This window comes from Acinonyx jubatus, chromosome B4, assembly GCF_027475565.1.
Source record: "Acinonyx jubatus isolate Ajub_Pintada_27869175 chromosome B4, VMU_Ajub_asm_v1.0, whole genome shotgun sequence".
NCBI classification, from domain to species: Eukaryota; Metazoa; Chordata; class Mammalia; order Carnivora; family Felidae; genus Acinonyx; species Acinonyx jubatus.
In genome coordinates, this window is record NC_069387.1 from 19,908,307 (window position 1) to 19,936,137 (window position 27,831).

Sequence of the window (27,831 nt, forward strand, 5' to 3'; positions counted from 1 at the left end):
CCTCCCTGTGATCTGTGTACTGCAATCTTCTTGGAGGCTCCCTTGCTTTCTGGGCCGTGACCTTGTTCAAACTGAACCCCATGGGTCTCCCGTGTGTCACTGAGCTCTGGCCTGCCCACTGGCCCGCCGACTTCAACACACCTTGACGGCTTCCAGAGTCTCCTGAAGAAAGGGCTCCTTTCTGACTTCTTCCTTTTTTTTTTAAGCTTATTTCTTTTGAGAGAGAGAGAGAGAGAGAGAGACAGCGAGAATCCCAAGCAGGCTCCATGCTGATAGCAGGAGCTAGAACTCACGAACCACGAGATCATGACCTGAGCCGAAATCAGGAGTTGGACACTTCACCAGCTGAGCCACCCAGGCGCCGCTGACTTCTTTCTAAAGAAGTTTAGTAGGCAGAACAGTCATGCGTAGAAAGCCATGCTAGACTTACTTCCTTGAGTCTAGAAAAGAGGCCATTCTATCTCGGTTGTGCTATCATCGGGCATGTTTGGAGCCCTGTGGGCTGCTCCCTCCCCGCCCCCCCGGGAGCCCAGGACACTTGTAACGCGGTCTGGGGGTATGTGTGACAGGAACCCCAAGTACTGCAAGTAAGGGGCGTGCTTTCACGCTCACAGACCCACAGACACTCACGGACCCACAGACCGGCTACGCTGGACCACCAGGCTGCATGAAAGCCAGGCCTGAAGCCGGACTCAGAGATGAGTGGGTCCCGGGCCGGGAATGAAGCCAGGACGGACTCGTTCTCTCCTTTGTTTCCCTCCGTGCACGTTTTACTCGCGCAGACTCCCGGGTGAACGGGGAGGTGAGCTGTGGCCCGCGACAAATGCAGCGACGGCCCCACGGCTTCGGGAACGAGCCCCGGGGGAGCAGCCGTTGGTGGCGGGGCCATCCCGGTGGCCTGCGGAGCTCCCGTTCGCTGTCGGGAAGGGTGGCCAGCACGGCCGGGATGACACGGTGACAGCACCGGCCCCCCCACCCCTCTCCACGCCTGCCCGTCCCCCGGCCCAGGACAGAGCAGTGACCTGCTGGCCGGCCTGCCCTCCCTCCTGACCGGGACGGGGCTGGACGGGGCTTAGTTTGTGAAAACCAAATGACCACGGAGCCAGTTAGTTGGTAACCTGCCCCTTTTTTGCATTTCAGTTTCCCTGGTGGTACGACCTGCGCGGGGGGTGAACGGTTATGGGACCAGTGGGGCCGCTGCCACCAGACTTTGCTGCAGGAAATGAATCTTATTTCAGTCCTTAGAGAGAAGTGATCTCTTCGTAGATGTTTTCTCAAGTCCCTCCCTTACATGTGTCCTCGTGATCGTAATGCTTTCCGAGTTTAGACGGTTCGCACTTAGCAAACCGTGTGCAAGCCCTGACCCAATGACAGGAGCTTTGGAAGGCAGCGTTCGGCGGATGGTGACAGGGCAGCAGAAACCGGCACAGAACAGTGACTTCGGCTGTCGAAAGCCAGGACCAACCTCACGGGTCCCCACCACCTCTCCCGCGTGTCCCACGTGTCCTCTGGAAGGTCTTGCAGTGGGGAACGCGTTCCTCCCAAGCAGCCCGAACTGGAGTAGGCTGCCTTTGTCACCTTGTATCCTTGTTCATCGACACGGAGTTTTCTTCTAGATGCATCTGAGATAACCTCACACTCTTCTCAGCCAGCCGGCTAGCTCAGAAGTGAGCCCGCTTTTCTCTCCAAGCACCTGCCTCCCGCTACCAATGAGCTCGTTAACCCATGTGCTTTTGACTCACAGAAGCACATTAGGTTTTTTCCGGGTGGGCGGGGGGGGGGGGGGGGGGGGGGGGGGGAGTGTGAGCTGTAAGCAGGCTGCACACTCAGCGCAGAGCCCGATGTGGGGCTTGATCCCACAACCCTGGGATCGTGACTTGAGCCACCCAGGTGCCCCAAAGCACATGAAGTTTTAATTCTTACACGTTTGCTCATTTGTTCCTTCAAAATCCTGTACTTGCCAATTGTTAGCACTTTTCAGTTTGTTCACAGGGAAATAACTTTGCGATGATGAGAGGGAAAATTATCTGTAAAATACCCGAATACTTTTTCTCCTGTAACATAGTCTTTGTTTAAACAATATAGCACAACATTTTAAAAACTTTTTTAATTTTTTTTTTTTTTTTTTTTTTTTACTAAGGCACATGACATATAGAAAGGTTGAGGTACAAAATGCAAATTTCTGCATAAGACTTTTAAAATAATCGTTTTGGAAAATGAAGGTGAACATCATCTTCCAGAATATTCAGCTTTTAGCTTGTTTTTTCTTTTGGACCAGTTCAACCAGCAACTTGTATCTAGCGATACAGTCTTCCTGCAGGAAGAGAAAAAGAGAGGTGAAACGGTTATTTCCACAGATCAGCGTGAGCGTCGTGGGCTTCAGCCGCGGCCTGTGCGGGGAGGCGGCCTCGTGAGCGTCTGCTCTGCCCACGGCCGGCCTGCAACCGGCTGGACGAGTCCCGTGGCCCGCACGCCGAGGCCCACGCGCACACGCCAGGGCCCTCCCCCCCCCCCCGCCGGCTGGGGCCCACGTGCTGCCGGGTGCCCCCGGGCCAGCGGCAGTCCTGTGAGGTGCAGCGTGGGCCGCTGGCGTGAGGGGCCCGTGCTGCTGCATGTGAGGCACACCACGGGCATCACGATGATGCCTCTCAACTCGCTAACGATAGCGAGCAGCTTTCACATTTCACTGTCATCGCGCGTCCCGTCAGAGCAAGCGGAGAACTTGAGGCCGGCCGGCCGCCCTGTTATTCCATCTGGGTTTGCCTCTCCTTAAGGGGCCGTGGGGACCCTCCTGTGGTGGCCGCGTCGGCCCAGCCCCCAGGACCATGGCAGGGAGTGCGCTGCCCAGATCCTGCCTGTAGCTGTGGCCACTGGGGGCCAGGAGTTGGGCCTAGAGCAGAGGCGGGCGGTGCCAGGGGGCCTCACGCTCTCCTGTCCATCAAGGGGTACTTTCCAGAGTCCGTTCCCGTTTCTGGCCAAGAGATACTCCCCTCCGTGCCGTTGGAAGCCTTCGCTAACTTAAGGTCTAGGGCAACATGATCGCTGCTCCCTGGCAGATGCTTCGATCAGCCGGGGACACAGAGTGGGTGCTCACGCTCTTCCTAGGGTTCTAGCTCAGGAGTTGTAAGAGGGATGCTTCTAGAAGTGCCTCTCTGGATCCCCAACGACCACGCGCATGGGGTCAGTCCTCAAAATACCAGCCTTTTCTGAATAACTGTGCTGCCCACTGGTGAGGCCCCGGGCATGATGCGGGGACTTCACCGGGGACCACGGCGACCCAGAGCGCTGAGCCGCAGGCCTCAGGCAAAGTCCCCTCCTTCAGGCCCAGCAGCGCCAGCGGCTTGCAGGCCACGTATAGGGACTCGCTCCCTAGCAGACGCGTCAGCAGGCCACCTCTCCGGGAACTGGTTCCAATGTCAAGGCTTAAGGGGAACACTTGTGGGACAATAAAAGGGCTGCTCGTGTCTGTTCCAAACGGGAGGGTTTCCAAACCCTGAGGCAGTGAGCTTCTGAATGTTCTATCCTTAGGAATCCACGGTTCCAGCTCCTTCATTTTAAGCCAATGTCAATTCATCGCACATGTAGATGCCTGTGTCCTGACAGATGCTAGGGAAATTCAGGGAAAATAATTACTTCTGGCAAACCAGTTGGAGAGGCTGGGAGAATCTGTGTTTCTCAAATAGATCAACTGCTAATGGTTTATTTTTCTCCCCGGGAATTCTCAACTTCATCATTTTAAAGTAGGTGATAGATAACTAGACCTGTACACACGGGGACATTTATGGCCACAAGCTAGATTTTCCAACATAGAATTTCAATTAAAAAAAAATAAGAATGTAAATGAACATCAGTGTGCCCAGAGGCTACTGAGTGACAGGCACAGGAGGCAGAAGAGACTCGTTCTTCTGATTTCTCTGCGTTCCTTGGTGCCTCAGACTGAGAGTATAGCGAGGAGGGAAGAAACTCAGGAGATGGTGTGTGTTTCGAGAAAGGCCCGAGTGGGAAAGCTCACACCGTGAGCCCCGCAGCACGAACTGGCAGATGGAAGGCAAAGGCTGGGGTGAGCGCTGGCTCTCTGTGGGGCACCCCGTCTGCCCGCCTAGCTGGGAACTACCTGTGGGGGTTTGTAAGCAGATACCGAGAGCCGAAAATGGGGAAAAGACTTAAAGTACAAACAGTCAAGGCTGCAGGGTGGGTTGAATCCTAAATGTCATCCCTGCCCGGGCCCCCACCCCTGCCGCCAGGGCGTCGCCAGTCCGGTGCAGCTGCTGAGTCCAGAGTGATGTGCACTGTGGACCCGATGACCAGCATGACACGGGCCGCCACGCGCTCGCCCTGGGGTAAATACGGCTCCTCGCAGAGCTGGAGGGAGACCTCCCCCGACTCTGGTTCAAGGGAGCCTCCGCCCGAGGGAGGGCCTGCCGGCCGCCAGGGCTGCTCCCGCTGCCCCAGCGATGAGGGTGCGGCCCAGCCACCCCTGTGCTCCTCAAACTGCCAGACTGGGGCGAATGCTCCAGAAGGTTGGCGGGCTTGTTGTGGGTGAAATTTATCCTCTATGCATGGAATTTTCTGAGGAAAACCAACCGGTCTGTATGGTCTCCTAAGAATCTTGACCTCATTCATACACACTAATCAATCCGGTGCACAGACTGACCATGCTCTTAGAAGTGCACCAGACGGTCACGCAGACAGCTGTCGCTAGAGGGGTGTGCGTAAGGTGGGGAATTAGGTGGAGCTGGCCGCGCAGGTCTCGTTCTTCCCCCGCCTCACCCACCTTACTCTTAGACGGGACACATTTGGCTATTTTGTCCCAGCGGTCCGAAGATCCCTTTGGGTACTGCTGTAATGCTAATTCCAGAAGCTTCTGTTGACTCTGAGTCCATGGCTCCTCGGCAGCACGAGTTCTCTCTTTCTTCTGGCTCTCCTCGTCACTGGATTCGTTTTGTTCTGAAATATCGAAGTCCTTCTGCCTCTTTCCTCTGAACTTCTCCTCAGGCTCCACCCTCGTTGCCGCCTCAGGCGGCCTGGCCGGCCTCCGCCTCCGTGGCCGGCTTTCCGGAAGCACTGCCTCCTGCTCGTCGTCATCTTCCTCCTCCTGCTCGTCCTCCTTGTCTTCCTCCCCGGCCTGCCGTGCATCTTCTCGCTGGGTGATGATGTCATCTGGCAAGGCCGTGGCGGCCCTGGTGGGCCGGAGATTCTGGGCTGTTGACTTGAGTTCGGAGAGTCTGACCATTCCTGTGAGGAAGGACACACTTTATCACACAGATGGAATGGCAAGGTCAGTGCAGATGACAAGAGTAACAGCGGCTGTCACCAACACAGCAGTGTGGTAGGCGCTGTGCACCTACGATTCTGCTTAATTTTCACGCTGTTCTAGAAAGATAGGTGTCATTATCCTAATTCTACAGATGGCAAAAATCAGTCTCAGAGAGCAGCAGAGGTGGGATTTGAACCCAGTTCTGTCTGATTCTTTGTCCTTTCCGACGCTCTGAGGGACTGAGGGCCACGTACAGAATCAGGTTGTGGCCAAAGAATGCAAAGTGGCTCTTTGACACTTTTTAGATAAGGAAGGATGTTCTTTACGATCCAGAACTGGGACGACTCATTCCATTAGCGGAGCTAAAATGGATCTGTCTAAACTCGAGCTGTGCTCACACCATTGTAGGTGAGCCACTGACGCTGTGGGACGTGCTGTCTGCTCCAAGCTGCTTCCAGTGCCACTGTGCCACCACGTTGGCCAGTAAAGAGCAAACGGACTGGCTCCCAGGCGCCATCTCAGGGATGCCCCTGAATGTTCAACCATACGTCTCCTGTTCTGGTCACTTTTTACCCACCCCCCCGCCAATGCTCTAGTAAGATCCCTATCTGTGCCACAGTCTACACCACACTGCCTTTTCCAGAATACACAGAGTGTCTTGCAGGAAGGCCTTTTCACATGGCCTCTCACTGCCCATTTTAGCCTCTGTGCCAACAAAGAATTGTGTTCGCAGAACAGGAATCTGGAAATGCCTTCTTTCCTGAAGCCGGCAGAGCCCCACATTGAATCCCTGCTGGGGACGGCTTTTTGAGATCTCCGGGTTTGCTCACCTGCATTGCTGTCTTTGGGACGTGTATTTAAATTAAGTTAGAAGGTTTTAGGAAGTATTCTCTTCCTGGTTCCAGGCAAACAGTATGGAGACTCTAGCAAAATTCCAGTTAGTCTTGGAGGAAACATATTTTGAGAAATGTGGGTTCTTGGGAAAGCTGGTCTATTCTGAAAGACGGCTCCGTGTGCGTGGGGCTGGCAGGTGGACCGTGTGGGGGAGCCGTGCACCGCGCGTTTGTGTGGCGTCCAGAGGGTTCCCCCCTGCGTGCCCCTCCCCCAGTACTAGCCAAGAACTAGGTTTTTAGGGTTTTTAAACTTTTCAGGTCCATCTTAGCACCCACCCTTACAAAAAGGGATTTGTGTGGGAGAAGTCACTTTAGCTCAGTGGGGTGAAGGGGGCACTGACTCACCTGGGGAGCAGGTAACTGAATCCTTCAGTTGCTTGGCTTTGGTTGTCACCTGTTCCAAAATATAAAGGCAACGAAATCTTACTTTCCACATATCTCTTGTAGGTCAAGTGACCTATTTCACGCAAGGTCCATGTGAACGAACCGGGTTTACTGAATCTTCGGCCTAGAAGGACCCTCGTTCATCCATCCGCTCATTTAGTTAAGCAACAAGGAAACTTTTGTTTGAGTATCATAAACGGTGGAGAAATTCAACTAATGTTTTAACATAAAAGTCTGTCTTTTCTTTGCATTCAAGAAACCACAGGAGCATAGTAGGCTAACGCTAGAAGAGTAGGAAGAAGAAAATACTTGCTAACACAAGGCCCACGAGACGTACGTACATGAGTGAGGGGCCACAGAAAGAGTTTCGTTCAGTCGCTGTTACTTGTTTGTTCTCTGTATAAATGGTATCACATTATTTGTCTCGTTCTATACCTTGCTTTTCATTTAGCAATGTCTTGGAGATCCACATATGGATTTCTTTTTAAATTGATATAAAATTTACATACAATTCAATATACATATTTTAAATGTACAATTCAATGGGTTTTGACCCCCCAAAAAAGGACCTATATAACCATTCTAATTCTAATCAAATTATAGAACGTTCCTGTTATCCCAGAAAGTTCTCTTCTGCCCTTAAGTTAATCTCTACTCCGCCACTGACAACACTGTTCTGATTTCTTAAAATACAGGATCAAAATTAATTAAAAAAATTAAAAATGGTTGATTGCCCAATGAATTTTCAATCAAGCCATCCTTTCCCCACTTATTCGAAATGTTAACTTTAGGGGCGCCTGGGTGGTTCAGTTGATTAAGCATCTGACGTTGGCTCAGGTCATGATCTAGCGGTTTGAGTTTGAGCCCCGTGTTGGGCTCTGTGCTGACAGCTCAGAGCCTGGAACCTGCTTCGGATTCTGTGTCTCCCTCTCTCTCTGCCCCTCCCCTGCTCATGCTCTGTCTCTCAAAATAATAAATGAACATTAAAAAAATTAAAAAGAAATGTTAACTTTATTAAAATTAGTGCCACTGTATACGTGAACTATTTTTCTACGCTTTGTATTCTATCCCATTAATGCATGCATATTCTTGAATCAATGTTTCGTTGCTTTAATGAGATTTGAAAATAAAACCTCAGAAAGCCTGATTGCTAAGAACTCAGGTAGACTCATCTTGGTCCCACCTCTTCTTAGCTGGGTGATCTTAAGCAATTTCCAATCCTTTCTCTGTGTCAAGAATTACCCTCTGTAGTATGTGGATAATGCTAGTAATACCATTTGCCTATTAGGTTTTAAATTTGAAATAAGCTCTTAGCAGGATACCGAGCAGATATTCAAGTCTCAGTAAATACTACCTATTATAATTGACATGGGTCATTTGTTTTTCATTCATACAAAGGACAGAATTACAGAAAATATTTAAAGCCACTTAGAAACACTCTTCAATTTTATTCCCTACCTTCCTCTCTTTCCAGATGACCTTGTTTCTTATTTAATGTGAGAAAAAAGGAAGTTCTCCAACATGAGCCTCCTTGCCTTCCAACTTTCTCAACTCAAAATTCTGATTACATCACTTTATATCCTTCCTATCTTTTATCCCAAATCAAAGAAATTATCTTCCTTCCTCTTGAATTTTCCCAGAACTATGCTCCATCTATTAATTTCCTTTGCATTCTTTCTTTTTTCTTTTTCTTTTTTTAATGTTTATTTACTTTTGAGAGAGAGGGAGAGACAGAGTGTGCGCGGAGGGAAGGGCAGAGAGAGACACACACAGAATCGGAAGCAGGCTCCAGGCTCCGAGCTGTCAGCACAGAGCCCGACGCGGGGCTCGAACTCATGAACTGGGAGACCATGACCTGGGCTGAAGTTGGACGGTTACTGACTGAGCCACCAGGGCGCCTCTAATTTCCTTTGCTTTCATCTTCACCTTCTCCCTGTCCGTCAGCTGTGTCCCATGATTCTTCACGCTGAGCTCAAGTGGCCTCCACTCCAGAAAGTGATCTTCCCCTAAGCTGTCTTTTCTGCTCCTTTTGGCTTTCTCTTTCTCTGAATGTTCCTTCACTGCCCATCCCACCCCCCACCCCATATAATGCTCCTCAACATTCCATCCTTGCCATTCATATGTTCTTTCCATTTTCTCCGTTGGTATCTCATGCCACTGGGTCAGTAACACTTTTGGAAAGGAATGATTAACCTGTATGTCTAGCCCTGACCTCTTCTGGGAGTGGCAGTATAACAGAATTGACCACATAGCGACAATGGGTCATCAGATCGAAAGGCCTTCGTCTACATAGCAATAAGCTTTCTTTGTACCAAGCGTTGTTCTAAGATCTGTGTCTGTACAAATATTCCTCACAGCAGCCACAGTAGGTAGGTATGTAATATTACCCCCATTGTACAGAATCCGAGGCTCACAGGGCATAGAGGACATACGCAAGATTAAAAGGCTACTACTGGGTAGCTGAACACAGACAAGTTGGGTTCTGAAATCTTGTCTCTCAGTCCCTGTAACATGCTGCCTTTGGAATCCCAATCTCTTGTTGTATAGATGAGGACATGGGCGATGCTCTCCTTCCGCTCTGCTACGTGACTGCCCTCTTTAACTGCCACTGAATCTCTTATTTAGCGATCTCCTAGTTCCTCAAACCAAACTAACCGACTTGTCTGCTTTTGCTTCCTTTTCTTGATAGAACTGTCATCCCAGTCACCCAGGCTCACGACCCGAGTCCAGTTGTGGACCTTTGCCTCCCGCCCCCGCCAGCTGCTACACGCTCCACAATGTCAACCCCGTCTGTTCCCTGCTCACAGATCACACCTCCTCTCTTAGTTCTTCATTCTCCCGTGGCTGGATGAATGTAACAGCCTTCTAACTGGACACCTACTTACCAATAATTTTTATAGATTAAAATTATTTAAATTAAATAAATTTATAATAATAAATAATAATAAATAAATAAATTAAATAAATTTAATTAAAATTAAAGCAGAGTTCTGATCAGATTCCTTGCATGGCGCATCACTGATTATGTAATGTTTAATTCTTAACCTGACATGCAAAGAGATCCACGATTTGTGGTCTGTTCTCTTTCCTGTGGTAGCTTTCCTTTGAGCAGAACTGAATAATTAATGCTCCCCCAGACAGAAATTTCCCTACCCTGTACTTTTTGCCATCCTTAACATTGCCTGAAACGATTTTCCTTTCTTCATCAACCCTCCCCTTAAATATCTATCTCTCTAGAGCCAAACCATCCTTCAGGGTACTCTCAGGTATAACTTTCTTCTTGAAGACTTCCTGGTGTTCACTACCAGGGTGACCAACTCTGGTGACAATTAATCCTTCTTCTCTCTCAATTTCTATTGTGTTTTTTAAAGATTTAATTATCTTTTTCTCTTTTGTCACATAGTTCTATGAATTTTATTTATTTATTAAACTTAGAGAGAGAGAGAGAGAGAGAGAGAATGAGTTCGAGCAGGGGAGGGGCAGAGAGAGAGGGAGAGAGAGTCCCAAGCAGGCTTCACATCCTCAGCGCAGAGCCCATTGTGGGGCTAGATCTCACAAACCTGCGAGATCATGACCTGAGCTGAAATCAAGAGTCAGACGCTTGACTGAACTACTGAGGCACCCTAAACACACTCAGAGAGGTTCAAGTAACTACCGCCACATCTAAGATGTGAGATAATTCTTTTTTTTCTTGGACTTGTTTTCTTATTTAACAAAACATTTTGGAGATTATTACAGAATAGTACACAAAGATCTCCTTTTTTTTTTTTTTAAATAGCTTAACTGAAATGTCATTCACATACCACACAATTCACCCACTTGAAGTGACAATTCAGTGGTTTTAGTATATTGGTATGTATAACCATCATCATGGCCAACGTCAGAACATTTTTATCACATCAGAAAGAAGTGCAGTACCCTGTAGGTATCGTCCTCTGTTCTCCCCCTCCTACCCTGTCACTCAGCAAGCAATAAACAACCATAAATCTACTTTTTCTGTCTCCATAGATGTTCCTGTTCTGGACTTTCATATGGATGGAATCCTATCATGTATAGATTTTTTTGTGGCTGGCTTCTTTCCCTTAGGGTAATGTTTTCCAGGTTCATCCACGTTGTAGTATATATGAGTACTTCATTCCTTTTTGCTGAATAATATTCCACTGTATGAATATACCACATTTTGTTTATCCATTCATCATTTGATAAACATTTGTGTTGTTTTAGTCTTTCTGGCTATTATGAATAATGCTGCTGTAAACATTTGTGGATATGTTTTTGCTTGGGCAAACTGTTTTCATTTATCTTGGGTATATACCTAGGAGTCGAACTGTGGAGACATATGGTAATTCTATGTTTAACTTTTTGAGGAGCTGCCATACTGTTTTCCAATATGGCTGTACCATTTTATATTTACATCAGCAGAGTATGACGCTTCTGATTTTTCTACATCTTGGCAAACATTTTTTATTATCCAACTTTTTGATTCTAGCCATCTTAGTGGGTGTGAAGTAGTATCTTGTGCTTTTGATTTGCATTTCCCTAATGACTAATGATATTGAGCATTTTTTCATTGGCCGTTTTTATAACTTCTTTGGAGAAATGTCTATTCAGATCCTTTCTCCACTTTTTTAAAAATTTGGGTGATTTCGCTTATTATTTAGTTGTAAAGAGCTCTTTATATATTTTGGATAAAAGCCCTTTATCAGATAAATGATTTGCAAATATTTTCTCCCATTCTGTGGGTTATCTTTGTACTTTCTTAATGGTGTCCTGTGAAGCATGGAGTTTTTAATTCTGATGAGGTTCAATTATAGTTTTATAATTTTATAGTTTTTAATTATAGTTTTAGCTCTTATATTTACGGTAATATTGCTATCTTGACAATTAAGACTTCTGATCCATGGACAGGGGATATTTTTCCACTTCTTTTGAACCTCAGTTTCTTTCAACAGTGTTTTGTCATTTTCAGAGTTTGTACTTCTTTTGTTAAATTAATACCTAAGTATTTTATTCTTTGTGATGCTATTTATGAATGAAATTATTTTATTAATTTAATTTTCAGGTTGTTCACCGCAGGTTTATAAAAATAAAACTGATTTTTGCATATTGATATGTATCCTCCAATCTTTACTGAAGTCATTAGTTCCAATAGTTTTTTTTTAGTGAATTCCTTAGGATTTTGTATATATAAAATCATGTCATCGGCAGACAGGGACACTTTACTTCCTTTTCAATCTTATTTTTTTTTCTGCCTGACTTCCTTGACTAGACCTGTAGTTCAATGTTGAAAAAAGTGGTGAGAGCGGTCATCCTTGTCTTCTTTCTCATCAGGAAAACATCCCCTCTTACACCAGTAAGCTGATGTTAACTGTGGGTTTTAGTAGACACTCTCAGGTCGAGGTATTCTCTTTTATTCCTAATTTGGTGAGTGTTTTTATCATGCAAGGGTGCTGGCTTTTGTCATATGCTTCTATTGAGATGATTTGTGCTATTTGCTTTTTTATTCTATTGATACCATGTCTTTAATAGTTGATTTTCAGCTGTTGAATCACCTTTGCATTTCCTGAGTTAAACCCTACTTGATCAGGGTATCAGATTATTTTTATAAGTTGCTGGATTTAGTTTGCTGTATTTTGTCTAGGATTTTTGCATTCGTACTCATAAAAAATTGGTCTACAGTTTTCTTGTAATTTTCTGGTTTGGTATGAGGCTAATAGTGGCTTCATAAAATGAGTTGGGAAGTATTCACTCTCTTCTATTTTTTTTTTTTAATGTCTATTTTTGAGAGAGAGAGAGAGTGAGAGAGAGCGAGAGCACACGCGCACTAGTAGGGGAGGGGCACGGAGAGAGGGAGACACAGAATCTGAAGCAGGCTCCAGGCTCTGAGCTGTCAGCACAGAGCTCAACACAGGGCTCAAAATCATGACCTGAGCTGAAGTCAGAGGCTCAACCAACTGAGCCATTCAGGTGCCCCCACTCTCTTCTATTTTTAGAAGATTTTGTAAAGTACTAGTATTCTTTAAATTGGTAGAATTCAGTGGTGAAGCCATCTGGATCTGGGCTTTTCTTTGTAGGTAGGTATTTTAAGTACTTGTTCACTTTCTACACTTCTTATAATTTCAATTGTCTACTTCTTGATTCAGTTTTAATAGTTTGTCTTTCTAGGAATTTGTCCATTTCGTCAATATCTATTAGAAAAATAGATATCTGGGGCACCTGGGTAGCTCAGTCGGTTAAGCATCTGACTCTTGATTTCTGCTCAGGTCATGATCTCACAGTTTGTGAGTTCCAGCCCCACATTGGGCTCTGAGCTGACAGTGCGGGTCCTGCTTGAGATTCTCTCTCTCTCTGCCCCTCTCCTGCTCATGCTCGCTCTCTTTCAAAATAAAAAGTAAAAAAGCATTAAAAAATAGGTATATAATTTCTTGGCATATACTTGTTCCTGGTATAGTATTCCTTTACAAAGCCCTTTTTATTTCTATAAAGTTGGTAGTAATGTCCTTTTTCTCATTTCTGATTGATTCTAGCAGTTTGAGTCCTTTCTTCCCCTGTTGGTCAATCTAGCTAAATGTCAATTTTATTACTATTTTCAAAGCATCAACTTTGAATTCACTGATTTTTCTCTATTGATTCTCTAGTCTCTAATTTCTGCTCTACTGGTTATTTCCTTTCCTCTCCTTGTTTTAAGTGTAGTTTGTTATTTTTCCAGTGCCTTAAGGTAGAAAGGTAGATTTCTTAAGGTAGATTTGGGATCTTTCTTCTTTCTTAATAAAGGCATTGAAAGCTATAAACTTCCCTCTACGCACTGCATTAGCTGCATTCCCTAAGTTTTGGTGCATTAGGTCTTCATTTTCATTCATGTTTAAGAATTTGGATTCCCCTTGTAATTTCTTCTTTGACTCACTTTGTCTGCTGTTTAATTTTGTCATATTTGTTGATGTTCCCACTCCCCCCCCCGCCCCCCCGTTAACTTATTTCTAATTTCATTCCTTTGGGATCAGAAAACATATTTTTGCATTATTATGGATAGGCCCAGTAATTCTGGATGATAGTGGTATTTGTAGGACTCCTCTTCTCTTTACCTGACCACACCAAGCTGTTAAAAACCACTAATTGCTGACAGATGCTCTACTGTTTACAAGATGCCCTGGTGCATAAATTGCTCTACAAACAAGTGAAATCAAATTGTGGCTCCTTTGAAGGAAAGTTTCTGAGGTCAGTGTTTCATATTTGTTTTGACCTCAGGAGGGCTCCTCCAAGAGAATGTATTCATGAGTGGGTTTGAGCATACATGGTTAGTTACTTCTTGTGCTGAGAGAATTCTGAATACAGTATATATCAAAATCTGGCCTGTCTACCACAGAAAACAAATAGCTGCTATAATCTGTGTCCTTTAAATCCTTAGCATCTAACAATGAAACTAATGGGATGTCACCACAGTTATCTTTGAACCATATTTTTCTCCCACTTAAAAGGCAATTTAGAACTTATTAGAAAAAAGCAAAGCACAACTGTGACTTTTCCAGTTCTATGTGGTAAAGGAGTTCCTTTAATATTCTAGCCTCTTTGTCAAGTTCACATTTCCTGGTGTCATTAAACAGTTGTATGACAATGATTACAGCAATGATCCCCTTTCCTTGAGAATTTCTCTTCATTGGCCTTTGTCTCAGGAGAAAACATGTATATGGCAATAATCACAAAATAATTGTTTTGGGGCCAAGTGTGGCATCCTCAGCATATTATTTACGATTCTAAGCAGATAAAGATGTTTCTAAACAAATGATGGTCTAATATAAAGCTTAAAGGCCAGGATGTCCCTGGGTATGATAGTAGGTCACCTCAGGAAAGTCAGATTATCTTTCAGTGACCATGGTCATTGCTAAATCCAATTTTCCCCTGTGGATCTAGATGACTTCAATTCCATGGATGTCAATTTACTGTTTTGTTTAGGTACAGCTGACAAAACTGTACTAAAATTGTAAGATGTTTACAGTGCACATGATTTTGTATTTATATCCACTGTGAAAGAATTTCCCCCATTGAGTTAATTAACCATATTCATCACCTCATGTATTGACTTATTTTTGGTGAGAACATTTAAGTTCTACTCTCTTAGCAAGTTCTAATTATATACCACCGTGTTGTCAACTATAGTCACCATGTTATACATTAGATCCTCAGACCCTATTCAGCTTATAATTGAAAGTTTTTATCATTTTGCCATCCTCTCCCTATTTTCCCCACCCTCTAGCCCCTGGCAACTACTTTTCTATGATTTGTTTCTATGAGTTTGACTATTTTTTTTGGCTAGATCATATTCCTGTGTGTGCGTGTGTCTTTATGTATTTGTATGTGTATATACACACATATATATAAAATCACATTTTCATTATCTATTCATCTGAAAGACACTTAGGTTGTTTCTGTACCTTGGCTAATTGTGAATATTGCTGCTATGAACATGGAATATGGTTATCTCATGATTTACATTCTTTGGATAGATAGCCAGAAGTGGGACTGCCAAATCTTATGGTAGTTCTATTTTTCTAAAAAAATATCCAGGTGACTTTTTGTAATGTTTATTTGTTTTTTATGTGGGGGCAGAGAAAGGAAGAAAGAGAGAATGCCAAGTAGGCTCCGTGCTATCAGCACGGAGCCCAACACAGGGCTCAAACTCATAAACCCTGAGGTCATGACCTGAGTCGAAATCAAGAGTGGAGTGCTTGACCAACTGAGCTGCCCAGTGACCTTGGTAATTCTATTTTTAATTTTTTGAGGAACGTACTAGTTTACGTTTCCACCAACAGTGTACAAGTGTCCTCGTTTCTCCACATCTTCACCAGCATTATCTCTCTCTCTCTTTTTTTTTTGCTCTTGCATTATAGGAGTTCCTTATATATTTAAATATTAGCCTCTTATTGGATATGTGGTTTACAGAGTATTTCCTTCAATTCCATAGGTTTCTTTTCCATGTTGTTGATGGTTTTCTTGCTATGCAGGTTTTAAATTTGATGTAGTCCCACTTGTTTACTTTTGCTTTTGTTGCTTTGCTTTTGGTGTCAAATCCAAAAAAATCATCACTAAAATTAATGTCAATGGGATTACCCCCAAGTCTTCTAGGAGTTTTAGGGTTTCAGGTCTTCAAGTTCTTAATCCATTTTGAGTTGATTTTTGTGTAGGGGGTCCAATTTCATTCTTTTCCATGTGCTGTCCAGTTTACCAGGCACCATTTATTAAAGGGACTGCCCTTTCTCATTGTATATTCTTTGCCAAAGATTAGTTGACCATATACGTGTGGGTTTATTTGTAGCCTCTACCCTGTTCCGTTAATCAGTTTGTCTGTTTTTATGCTAGTACCATATTGTTTTGATTACTACAGCTTTGTAATATAGTTTAAAACTATAAAGTGTGATGCCTCCAGCTTTGTTCTTCTCAAAATTGTTTTGGCTACTGGTGGTCTTTTGGGGTTCCATACTGATTTTAGGATTGTTTGTTCTATTTCTGTGAAGAATGCCAGTGGAATTTTGATAGGGAGTATATTGGATCTGTAGATTGCTTTGGGTAGTATGGGCATTTTAACAATATTATTTCTTCCAATTCATGAGTACAGAATAGATCTCCATTTATTTGTGTCCTCTTTGATTTCTTTCATCAATGTCTTGTAGTTTTCAGCATGCAGGTCTTTTGTCTCCTTTGTTAAATTTATTCCTAGTATTTTACTTTTTTGATGCTATTGTAGATGGAATTGTTTTAAGTTCTCTTTCTGATAGTATGTTGTTCATATACAGATACACAACTGATTTTTGTGTACTGATTTTGTATCGTGAAAATTTACTGAAATAGTTGACTGGTTCTAACCATTTTTTGGTGGAGTCCTCAGGGTCTTCTATATATAATATCATGTCATCTGCAGAGATGACATTGGAGGTGACATGGTCATCACCAGATCTCTCTCTCTCCTTTAGATCTGGATGACTTCAATAGCACATGTGCGTATTTAGTCTTGAATGTTTAGTGTTATTATTCTCACATATTCCATAATGAAAATTTCAGTTACTCATTCTGCTTTTATATCATGTGCAATTGTAGAAGATGTAGTCTCGTGCTCTCTCTCAAAAATAAACAAACATTAAAAAAAATTATACATGTGTTTTAACAGTTATATGGATTGTAGAACTGTAGGAAAATTTGTTTTCCCATGTTCTGATTCCAAGTAGGAAACATTTTATAATCCTTCTTCTTAATATAGCTATGGCTAAATTTATCTTTAAAATTCTTATGAAACAGAGGCTCTACAATCAAATCTGGGACATATGGCATAGGTTGGGATGGATGAAAAAAAATCCAAAATAGGTTTTATTCCTTCTAGTGAAAACACTGATGAAAGTAAAGGAAAATTAAAATAGTAAAATGAAAATTATATTCCATAAGGTACAATTAGGATCAGAGGAGTATAAATATGCCACCATGTAACTCTCAATATACAGAAGAATTTTCCAATTTTCTGAGCTATATAAAGTGTATCCTCAATTCCTGGCATCTTCAGATAACTCAGAAAATAAATGATGACTACTAGTGATAATCTCAAATCCTATTTTTCAAATTCTGGCTGATTTGATGACATTTTAAGTATTACTCTAATATTAAAAATTGTGTAACTGAAGTTCATATTTTCATTCAGTTGTATTTAATTTTGGCCAACTCTCTATATGAACTGAGCACTCATTATAACTGAGAACTACTGTACCTTTCAAGTACAGAGGGCACTCTGTTATCTGAACATTAAATAAACTACCTGAGAATGTTTCCCACTGGTAGAAAGCAGTGTTCATTCTTTTCTTTTATCTTTATTTATTTTTTAATGTTTATTTTTTAAATATAATTTATTGTCAAGTTGGCTAACATACAGTGTATACAGTGTGCTCTTGGTTTTGAGGGCAGATTCCCCTGATTCATCACTTACACACAACACCCAGTGCTCATTCCAACACATGCCCTCTTCAATGCGCATCACCCATTTTCCCCTCTACCCTGCTCCCCCCACCCATCCACCCTCAGTTTGGTCCCTGTATTTAAGAGTCTCTTATGGTTTGCCTCCCTCCCTCTCTGTTTGTAACTATTTTTTTCCCCTTCCCTTCCCCCATGTTCTTCTGTTAAGTTTCTCAAGTTCCACATACGAGTGAAAACATATATCTGTCTTTCTCTGACTTATTTCTCTTAGCATAATACCCTCCAGTTCCATCCACGTTGCTGAAAATGGCAGGATTTCATCCTTTCTCATTGCCAAGTAGTATTCATATACACATATATATTCAATATATTCATATTCATATAGATGTACATATATACATATATATGTACATTCAAATATATATACGCACATATATATGTATACACACCACATCTTCTTAATCCATTCATCAGTGGATGGACATTTAGGTTCTTTCCATAATTTGGTTAATGTTGAAAGCGCTGCTGTAAACATTGGGGTACACATGCCCCTATGAATCAGCACTCCTGTATCCTTTGGATAAATTCCTAGTAGTGCTATTGCTGGGTCATAGGGTAGTTCTATTTTTAATTTTTTGAGGAACCTCCACACTGTTTTCCAGAGTGGCTGCACCAGTTTGCATTCCTACCAACAGTGGAGGGTTCCCATTTCTCCACATTCTTGCCAGCATCTGTTGTTTCCTGAATTGTTAATTTTAGCCGCTCTGACTAGTGTAAGATAGTATCTCAGTGTGGTTTTGATTTGTATTTCCCTGATGATGAGTGATGCTAAGCATCTTTTCATGTGTCTGTTGGCCATCTGGATGTCTTCTTTGGAAAAGTGTCTGTTCATGTCTTCTGCCCATTTCTTTCCATTTTCAATCCGAAAAACTGGACTGTTTTTCAGGTGTTGAGTTTGGTAAGTTTCCTTATAGATTTTGGATACTAATCCTTTATCCGATATGTCATTTGCAAATATCTTTTCCCATTCTGTTGGTTGCCTTTTAGTTTTGTTGACTGTTTCCTTTGCAGTGCAGAAGCTTTTTATCTTGATGAGGTCCTAATAGTTCATTTTTGCTTTTAATTCCCTTGTCTTTGGAGACATGTCCAGCAAGAAGTTGCTGTGGCTGAGGTCAAAGAAGTTGTTGCCTATTTTCTCCTCTAGGGTTTTGATGGTTTCCTATTTCACATTTAGGTCTTGTATCCATTTTGAGTTTATTTTTGTGTATGGTAAGAAAGTGGTCCGGTTTCATTCTTCTTCATGTTGCTGTCTAGTTCTCCCAGCACCATTTGCTAAAGAGACTGTCTTTTTTCCATTGGATACTCTTTCCTGCTTTGTCAAAGATTAGTTGGCCATACATTTGTGGGTCCAATTCTGGGTTCTCTATTCTATTCCATTGGTCTATGTGTCTGTTTTTGAGCCATACCATACTGTCTTGATGATCACAGTTTTGTAGTAGAGGCTAAAGTCTGGGATTGTGATGGCTCCTGCTTTGTTTTGCTTTTTCAGCATTACTTTGGCTATTTAGGGTCTTTTGTGGTTCCATGCAGATCTTAGGATGTTTTTGTTCTAGCTTTGAGAAGAATGCTGGTGCAATTTTGATTGAGATTGCATTGAATGTATAGATAGCTTTGGGTAGTACTGACACTTTAACAACACTTATTCTTCCAATCCATGAATATAGAATGTTTTTCCATTTCTTTGTGTCTTCTTCAATGTCCTTCATTAGTTTTCAGCATACAGATCTTTGACATCTTTGGTTAGGTTTATTCCTAGGTATTTTATGGTTCTTGGTGCAATTGTAAATGGGATCGAGTTCTTGATTTCTCCTTCTGTTGCTTCATTATTGGTGTATAGAAATGCAACTGATTCTGTACATTGATTTTATATCCTGTGACTTTGCTGAACTCATGTATCAGTTCTAGCAGGTTTTTGGTGGAGTCTTTTGCGTTTTCCATGTAGAGTATCATGTCATCTGTGAAAAGTGAAAGGTTGACTTCTTCTTTGCCGATCTGGATGCCTTTTATTTCACTTTGTTGTCTGATTGCTGAGGCTAGGACTTCCAACACTATGTTAAACAACAGTGGTGAGAGTGGACATCCATGTCGTGTTCCTGATTTCAGGGGGAAAGCTCTCAGTTTTTACCCATTGAGGATGATATGAGCTGTGGGCTTTTCATATATGGCTTTTATGATGCTTAGGTATGTTCCTTCTATCCCGACTTTCTTGAGGGTTTTTATTAAGAAAGGATGTTGTATTTTGTCAAATGCTTTTTCTGCATCTATTGACAGGATCATATGGTTCTTATCCTTTATCAATGTGATGTATCACATTGATTTGCAAATATTGAACTAGCCCTGCAGCCCAGGAATGAATCCCACTTGGTCATGGTGAATAATTCTTTTTATATGCTGTTGAATTCAATTTGCTGGTATCTTGTTGAGAATTTTTGCATCCATGTTCATCAGGGACGCTGACCTGTAGTTCTCCTTTTCTGTAGGGTCTCTGTCTGGGAGAAAGAGAGAGAAAGAGAGCACGAGCAGGGGAGGGGCAGAGACAGAAGATGACCCAGAATGTGACGCAGGCTCCAGACTCTGAGCTGTCAGCACGGAGCCTGATATGGGGCTCGAACTTACAAACTATGAGATAATGACCTGAGCTGAAGTCAGATACTTAACCAACTGAGCCACCCAGGCGCCACTTTTCATTCTTATTATTTCTCCAATGTCTAAATTTTTCTATGTTTTCTCTGGACAGAAAAATATAAGAAATAATAAAAGTGCCCATCTTAACCATTTAAAAAAGAGTGTGTTGTGCTAACTTCCTGATTAGCTTTATAAGTAATGTAGATGTTTTGGTTATTGAGTTGTTGGAAAGCCTTATATATTTTAGAGATTTTTTATCAGATATAAAGTTTGCAAATATTTTCCCTTAGTCTGTAGGTTATCCTTCACTCTTTGAATTGTTTTCTTTGCTGTGCAGAGCTTCTTAGTTTGATATGGTCCCAGTTATTTTAGTTCTTGTTGCCTGTGCTTTTGGTATTATATCAATGAAATCAATGCCAAGACCAATGTCATGATGCTTTCCCCTATTCTAAGAGTTTTAGTTTTAGGTCTTATGTTTGACTTTTAACCCATTTTGAGTTGACTTTTTACATGGTGTAAGAGTCCAGTTTCATTTTTCTGCATGTGGTTATCATGCAGATTCCTAACATCATTGCTGAAGAGGCTACTCTTTCCTCGTTGTGTACAGTTGGTATCCTTTTTGAAGATCAGTTAGCTGTATATATGTGTATTTATTTCTGGGCTCTCTATTCTGTTCCATTGTCTGCTCATCATTTTTATGTGAGTACCACACTGTTTTAATTACTGTAGCTTTGTAATATATTTTGAAATCAGGAAGTCTGATGCCTCTAGCTTTGTTCTTCTTTCTCAAGATCGTGTTGGCTACTTGGTGTCCTTTGTAGTTCCATACAAATTTTAGGATTGTTTTTCCTATTTCTGTAAATCAATAAAGCCTTTATAATTAAAAAAAATGAAGAGTCAGGTAGGTATATATACACTGATACAGAAAAACATTAAAGGTAACATATTCTGTTTCCTTAGATTTTTAAAAATAGTTTTAAAAATCAAGGTAATACATGTTCATAGCTTAAAAAAGAAAAGCAGTAACCAACAAGGGCTTACGATGAAAAGCAATGTACCCTACATCCTGAGGCAATAATTTATGTTCACAGTTCTTCTGAAGATTACAGTGTGCGCGCGTGTGTGCACGTGTGTATGCTTTGAGTTAAACTTCTTTTTCCCACCTCTCCCAATAACCCTTGGACCAAACTACCATTATCTTTTGCAAGAACAACTGAAATAGCCTTTTACTTGGCCTGCCTTCACACACTTTCCCTGCTACGGTGTCTTCTCCACAAAGTAGTCAGAATGACCTGTTTAGATCTTGCACTCCTTTACTCAAAATCTTCCAGTGCTGTAACCATCTCACTCAGAGTAAAATCCAGGATCTTTATCCTGGCCAGCAAGGTCCTATATCATCTGGCCCTCCACTGCCTCTTGTCCTCATCTTCTGTAATCCTGTCTACTCACTCTGTCAGCCATATTGGCCTCTATGCTGGACTCTGCACACCCCACAGAGGTCCTTGGTCTTAAAGCTTTTGTAAGTGCCTTACCCTCTACCTGGAACACTTTTTCTCAGACAACCTTGCTCCTTTACTTGCTTTGTGTCCCTGCTCCTATATTACCTACTTGAGAGACCTTCCTCAGAACCCCACTTTTAATCGCAATTCCCTTCGGTCTCTAACCTCTTAATCTGTTGTATATATATATATTTTTTTATCTTGTCACTATCTACAATTTTCCTTTTACTCCATCCCCAGGTTCTTTCCACTGTGCTTTGCCACCATCTTTGGGGCTGTTGTCTTTGCCTGCAAGGTTGCAGCTTGGCTGTGGGCAAATTTTGTATTTCAGCGCAGTAGAAGGGAAAAGTGAATAAGAGCTCCTATGAACACACATCATTTCAATTATGTTCCTCTGAAAAGAAATTAGTAACTTAGAGCAGAGGTTTGGGGGACTTGGACAAATTGTTGCTGGGCAGCTTGCCATCGTCTTCTGCAACTTGTTGATTTTAAAAATTGGAAAACCATCTGTAAAACACATAAAGTGTTTCAAATATGAAAAGCCATTTTGTAAGATATTATAAATTATGATCTGGTACGTATTACTCACTGTAGAGACAAGTACTGTGCTGTGAACATGCTTCTTGTGCTACTCAAAGGAGAATGGTCACAATATCAAATTATTTGGCTGTATTACTCTACTTTCTAGTATACTTAAATTTAGACTTTGCCTTTTTTGTATGGTTTTCTGTTGTCTGTGGAGTTTCTGGTTGCCTTTTTCCATATATAAAAGTTTTTCCAAGTTTTCAGCCATACTTTCTAGTCTATAAAATTTCCCTTTCTTTAAGGGTTGCTGTCAAACAATCCTTCATTCTCCTACTTCAACGTGAACATACAGTAAAACCTTGGATTGTGAGTAACCTGTTCTGCAAGTGTTCCACAAGATGAGCAAACATTTCTAATAAATTTTAACTTGATAAACGAGAGATATCTTGCAATACGAGTAGTACGTATGCCGAACACCACATGATCACAACTGAGCTAATGGTTCTTCTCTCTCTCTCACTTGGCATTGTGGGTGTTCATCTCCCATGCTCGGATGCTCGGTCTCAGGCCGTGGTGTTTGGCAGAAATTAGTGATTTTTCAGAACATTGGAAGGTGCCCACACTAGTATATTTTTTGTCACTTCAAAGAACCTATGGACAGTCCTTTGCTCTTCCCCACAAGAGTAAGCTTAGGAATGCTTTGCTTCATTCTAGGTCAGGCTGCCTGCAGATATAGACCCTTTCCTCTGTTGCCTTATTGTCAGTTACATTAAATACAGTATATTGCAAGTTTATTAATATGGCACTGTAGTCAACATCCACATGAGCATATACAACAGCCCTCATGCAGAAAAAGGTTGAAAAGAAAGTGAGTAAGAAGAAGGAGATGATTACAGTGAAAGTTAAGATGGTAATCACCAAGAAGTATGACTGAGAGATTCAAGTGGCCGAAACTGCAAGATTCTATGAGAAGTCTACATCTGCATCTGGTCTGCAGAGGAGGAGGAGAAACAGGTGGAGGAATCCCTCGCTTCAAATGAGATTAGGGAGATGTGTAAAATGTAGGAAACAGAGCAAACTTCTGTAGAAAAGCACCATCCGAATAAGGCTGTAGCAGTACGAGCCATGAATCTGTTTAATGACAGTGCTAGGTCACATTTCTGCAAAATTCTCAAAAGGAGGCAAAAACAAGTGTCATTGGATAGGTTCCTTATTACAGTTTCATGAAAAGAAAAAGATTCCATTGAGCTAACAGATAGCAGTGATTCCATTAGTGATAGTGAAAGTCGTCCCACACGATAACCCTCCTCTCTCTTGTCTCCCTCACTAGTCACAAAGGTTTTGCAGGTTAATTTGCTTATTTTTCCTTATATGTTGTATTTTTTTTATTATTTTGTATTATGTTACAGTATTGTTATCATTTTTATAAGAACATTTTTGGGTTGTGGAACGAATCATCTGAGTTTCCATCATTTCTTATGGAGAAATTCACTTTGATATCCAAGTGCTTTGGATTACAAGAATGTTTCTGGAATGAATTATGCTCATAAACCAAGGTTTTACTGTATTGCGCTTTGGGCCTATTATATCACTGTGGGGTCTTGGGATTCCTGTCCATTGGGTTGGATCCTTGGATTCCATGTCTTTCTCCAGCCTTTTTGTTTTTGTTTTGTTTTTGCTAGAGTACAATCTCAGGGAACTTTCTAAGAAGGAATAATCCTTAGACACTCCTTGCCTTATGTATTTAACTATCATATTTGGTCTGTTCTAGATTCAGAGCTATTTCTCCTCAGAACAGTGAAGGCATTGTTCCCTTGTGTCCCAAAACCTAGAGTTGCAAAGCAATTTGATGTCACTCTGATTGGCCTTATTTGGATGTCTGTTCTCCCTAAAAGCTTTAAAGATCTTCTGTGTAATCTCAGTGTTCATAAAATTTCCCAGGAGCTTTTCCATGTATCCAACTTGACTTTGGACAGCTCTTACAAACTACTCTCTCTGGAAACTTCATTTCTGTTTACTGAATAATGTTCATGCATCTCTCATGTCTCTCTCTCTCTCTCTCTCACTGGAACTCCTTTTAATCAGGTTTGGACCTCTTGGACTGATTCCCTGTAGTTCTTATCTTTTCTATAATAGTTTAACATTTTTTAAGTTCTGCTTCACAGTAGATTTTCTTGATAACCTTCAACCATTCTACTTCATTTATTTGGATACTTATTTTTGTCCTGGTTTTTTTCCCCCACAACATCCTTTCCTTCTTCCTGTTTTATGAATTCAATACTTTCTTGACCCTCCAGATGTTAGAAGGCTAGTATAATTAATTCTAGAAGGTTGGTATAACCCTACCTAAAGATATCCAATTAACAAAACATATACATATATGCAAGAATCTTAAATTATTAACTAATCAAATCCAGGTATTTATTAAAGGAGAGTATTATATGACCAAGTAAAGTCTATCTTGGAAATACAAAGATCCTCATTAGATCATATGAGAAGAATTGTATGATCATGTCAATTTATGTCAAAAAAGTATTGTCAGAATTTCGTATCTACTCCCGAGCACAATTGTAATGAATTAGAATTAGAAAAACTGAATAAAATTTCCTCAGCGTAATAATATATCTCTTATATCAATGACTAATATTAAAATTAATGGCCAAACATTAGGTTTTTTTACTATAACGTTGAACAAGAAGTCTGCACTAATCACTATTACTGTAATATATTTCTCTGGAATAGCTACGTAATACAGTCAAATAAGAAATAAGATTAAAAAATGCCAAAGTATATGCAGATGATAGGACTGTCTATCCTAAAATTCTAACGAATTAACACAAACTCTATTTGAAATAAGACCACCATGTAAGGAGGCAATATACAAAAATCAGTGCTGTAGCACTTTTCACTTATTTGGCAGGCAATGATAAAAAACAAATAACAACATCTGGGGCACCTGGGTGGCTCAGTTGTTTAAGCTTCCGCCTTAATTTCCGCTCAAGTCAAAGTCTCGCGTTCGTGAGTTCGAGCCCAGTGTTGGGCTCTGCACTGGCAGTGCGAAGCCTGCTTGGGATTCTCTCCCTCCCTCTCTCTAAGAATAAATAAACTTAAAAAAAAAAATAACATTCAGTGTTGGTAAGATTACGAGGAAGTGATCTCTCTCATATACTACCATTGGCATTGTGTATTGTTATAACCTCTCTGGAGCCCAATTTTAAAGCCATCAAAAGTCCTAAAAACATCCATATATATATATTTTTTAAGTTTACTTATTTAGAGAGAGAGAGTGTGTGTGTGTGTGTGTGTGTGTGAGTGGGGGAGGGGCAGAGAGAGAGAGAGAGAGAGAGAGAATCCCAAGCAGTCTCCGTGCTGTCACTGCAGAGCCTGACACAGGACTCAAACTCATGAACCATGAGATCATGATGTGAGCCAAAATCAAGAGTCAGATGCTCAACCAACTGAGCCACCCAGGTGCCCCAGAACATCCATAGCCTTGAACCAAGCAGCTCTACTTCTAGGAATACAAGCTACAAAAACACAAGTAAGTGGAAAGTAGAATGAAAAAAAAAAAAAGACAATCCCATACAACAGCAAAAAAGGAAGCAATTTAAACGACAATCAGTATGATACTACTTAATTATATCAAAACAACAAAGCATTCTGTGTTTAGAAAAATGAAGTGTCATGAAAGGTAGCTCATGTTTCATAGCGAAGTGAAAAGGACAGGATACTGATTAATAGTGTTAAAATTATACAAGACTAAAGTCTAGAATTATATATGACAAATGTTTATAGAAATAATTTTTATTATGGCTGATGAGATAAATTTTTTTTGACTGTATATTTATTTTTTAAAGTTTGAGAGTGCGTGAGCACTAGTGGGGGAGGGGCAGAGAGAGTGAGAATCCCAAGCAGGCTCCACACTCTCAGCTCAGAGCCCCACGTGGGGCTCGATCCCACCATCTTGGCGTCCCTACCTAAGTGTACTTTTAAAAGTTTATTTTTTATACGAACATAGAGTTTTACCAAAAAAGGTCTAATGGTAAAAGTCTCCAGACATATTTAAAGTGTTCTTCAGGGGCGTCTGGGTGGCTCATTGGTTCAGCATCCGACTGTTGATTTTGGCTCAGGTCATGATCCCAGGGTCATGAAATCAAGCCCTACATCAGGCTCTGCACTCAGCATGGAGCCTGCTTGGGATTCTCTCTCTCCCTCTGCCCCTCTCCCCTGCCCGTGTGCTCTCTAAAATAAAAATAAAGTATTTTTCATACACACAGCAATAAACAACATTAAGTGGTGACAGGAACATATGAGATGAAGAACCAAACTATCTAGTGTTGCCTCAACTCTCTAGTCACCTTGTGTCACCTTGAACAAAGGTCTCAGCAGCAGTTTACACACTGTAAAATGGAGATGAATAATGGCTGCCTCTCTCTCTCCCCATGCTGTTGTGAAGGTCAAGTAAAATAAGGAGTGTTTAAATGTTTTAAAAATATAAAAGAGCATAAAGATGAATGAGGGAATAACCAATATTATCAGTTAAGACAGTTAAAAATGTTGGTTTGATCTCTTAACTGATTTTTGCAATGTTATGCTCATGTAGTGAATGTATAGTTTAGCCATCCTGTTCTGTGTGTGACGTTACTCAATGTTGAGACAGAAATGGTGATGTGGAATGCACATTTACACACCTTTGGCCCAGAAGCCATATTGTAGAAAAAGTCTAACCAGGTCAGTAGACAGATTAAGCAATTAATTACGTAATTTTGTCTGATGGGACCCCGAAAGGTCCTATTACTGTCTTCTCTTTCCTTTAAACAGGCAATCAAGTTGCCTGAAACTCTTATTCCAATCATTCATATACTTGGGATAAGAACCTGAAGGCTCCTATTAAAATACGTCTGTGTGTTTGGTAACACATTAAATTATCGTCTATTAATATTAGTTTGAAAATTGGTTATTAAGTTAGCTAGTGACTCATGTAGCAGAAGAAAGGGATAAAGGCCCTATTCCTTTCTAAGATTCAAATGCCTTTAAAGGTCTTGAGGTTGGGAAGGTGAGGGGGGAGAGGGACCAGAAGATGAGGTCAGGCCCAAACCAAGAGAAGTGTGCTAGGGCAGGAAGCCTGGTTCAGAGGGCAGGGTTGGGCCTGGTTAGTACTTGGATAGAAGAGGGCCGGGAAGCAGTCCTTGTGATCTTTACAACTCATGTAGGTCTAGCCTAACTCGAAAAGTAATGGCAGTAATATACTTGCCAAAATAATTACTATATATATTAAATACGTAATTACTATGTAGTATATATTTAATTCACTGATATAAACTGTAAAGTTTATTTTCTATTGAATAAAATTCCACTTACATATTTTTAGAACAACTGCCATTACATACAAATCCCAAGAGTATCCCCTCTCTAGCTGCAGCTATATAAAACACACTTGGGAATTTTATGATTTTTCCCTCCTCTTTTTTTTTCACGTGCACATGGGGATGCTTATCTAACTACACACCTCTTACCTCTCACTGTGGCACTAAGCTAATTATAAAAGTCTGTCTAAATCTATTCACCTGTTTTTTGTTTGGCTGCCTACCTGGGCCTTTTCCAAGCAGGCAGAAAATCTCCAATCAGTCTGTTATCA

General features: G+C 41.5%; 1 protein-coding gene across 1 annotated transcript in view; it reads right to left on the reverse strand.

The window, feature by feature from the left end:
* Window positions 1–2,088: 2,088 nt before the first annotated feature.
* DNAJC1 (DnaJ heat shock protein family (Hsp40) member C1) overlaps window positions 2,089–27,831 on the reverse strand; it is a 217,498-nt gene continuing 191,755 nt past the window's right edge. The window contains exons 10-12 of the mRNA XM_027073603.2: window positions 6,496–6,544; window positions 4,775–5,235; window positions 2,089–2,314 (exon numbers count right to left, since the gene is read on the reverse strand). Of these exons, the coding sequence (XP_026929404.2) occupies window positions 2,246–2,314; window positions 4,775–5,235; window positions 6,496–6,544 (579 nt within the window). The 3' untranslated portion in view covers window positions 2,089–2,245. The remainder of the gene's footprint in view (window positions 2,315–4,774; window positions 5,236–6,495; window positions 6,545–27,831) is intronic.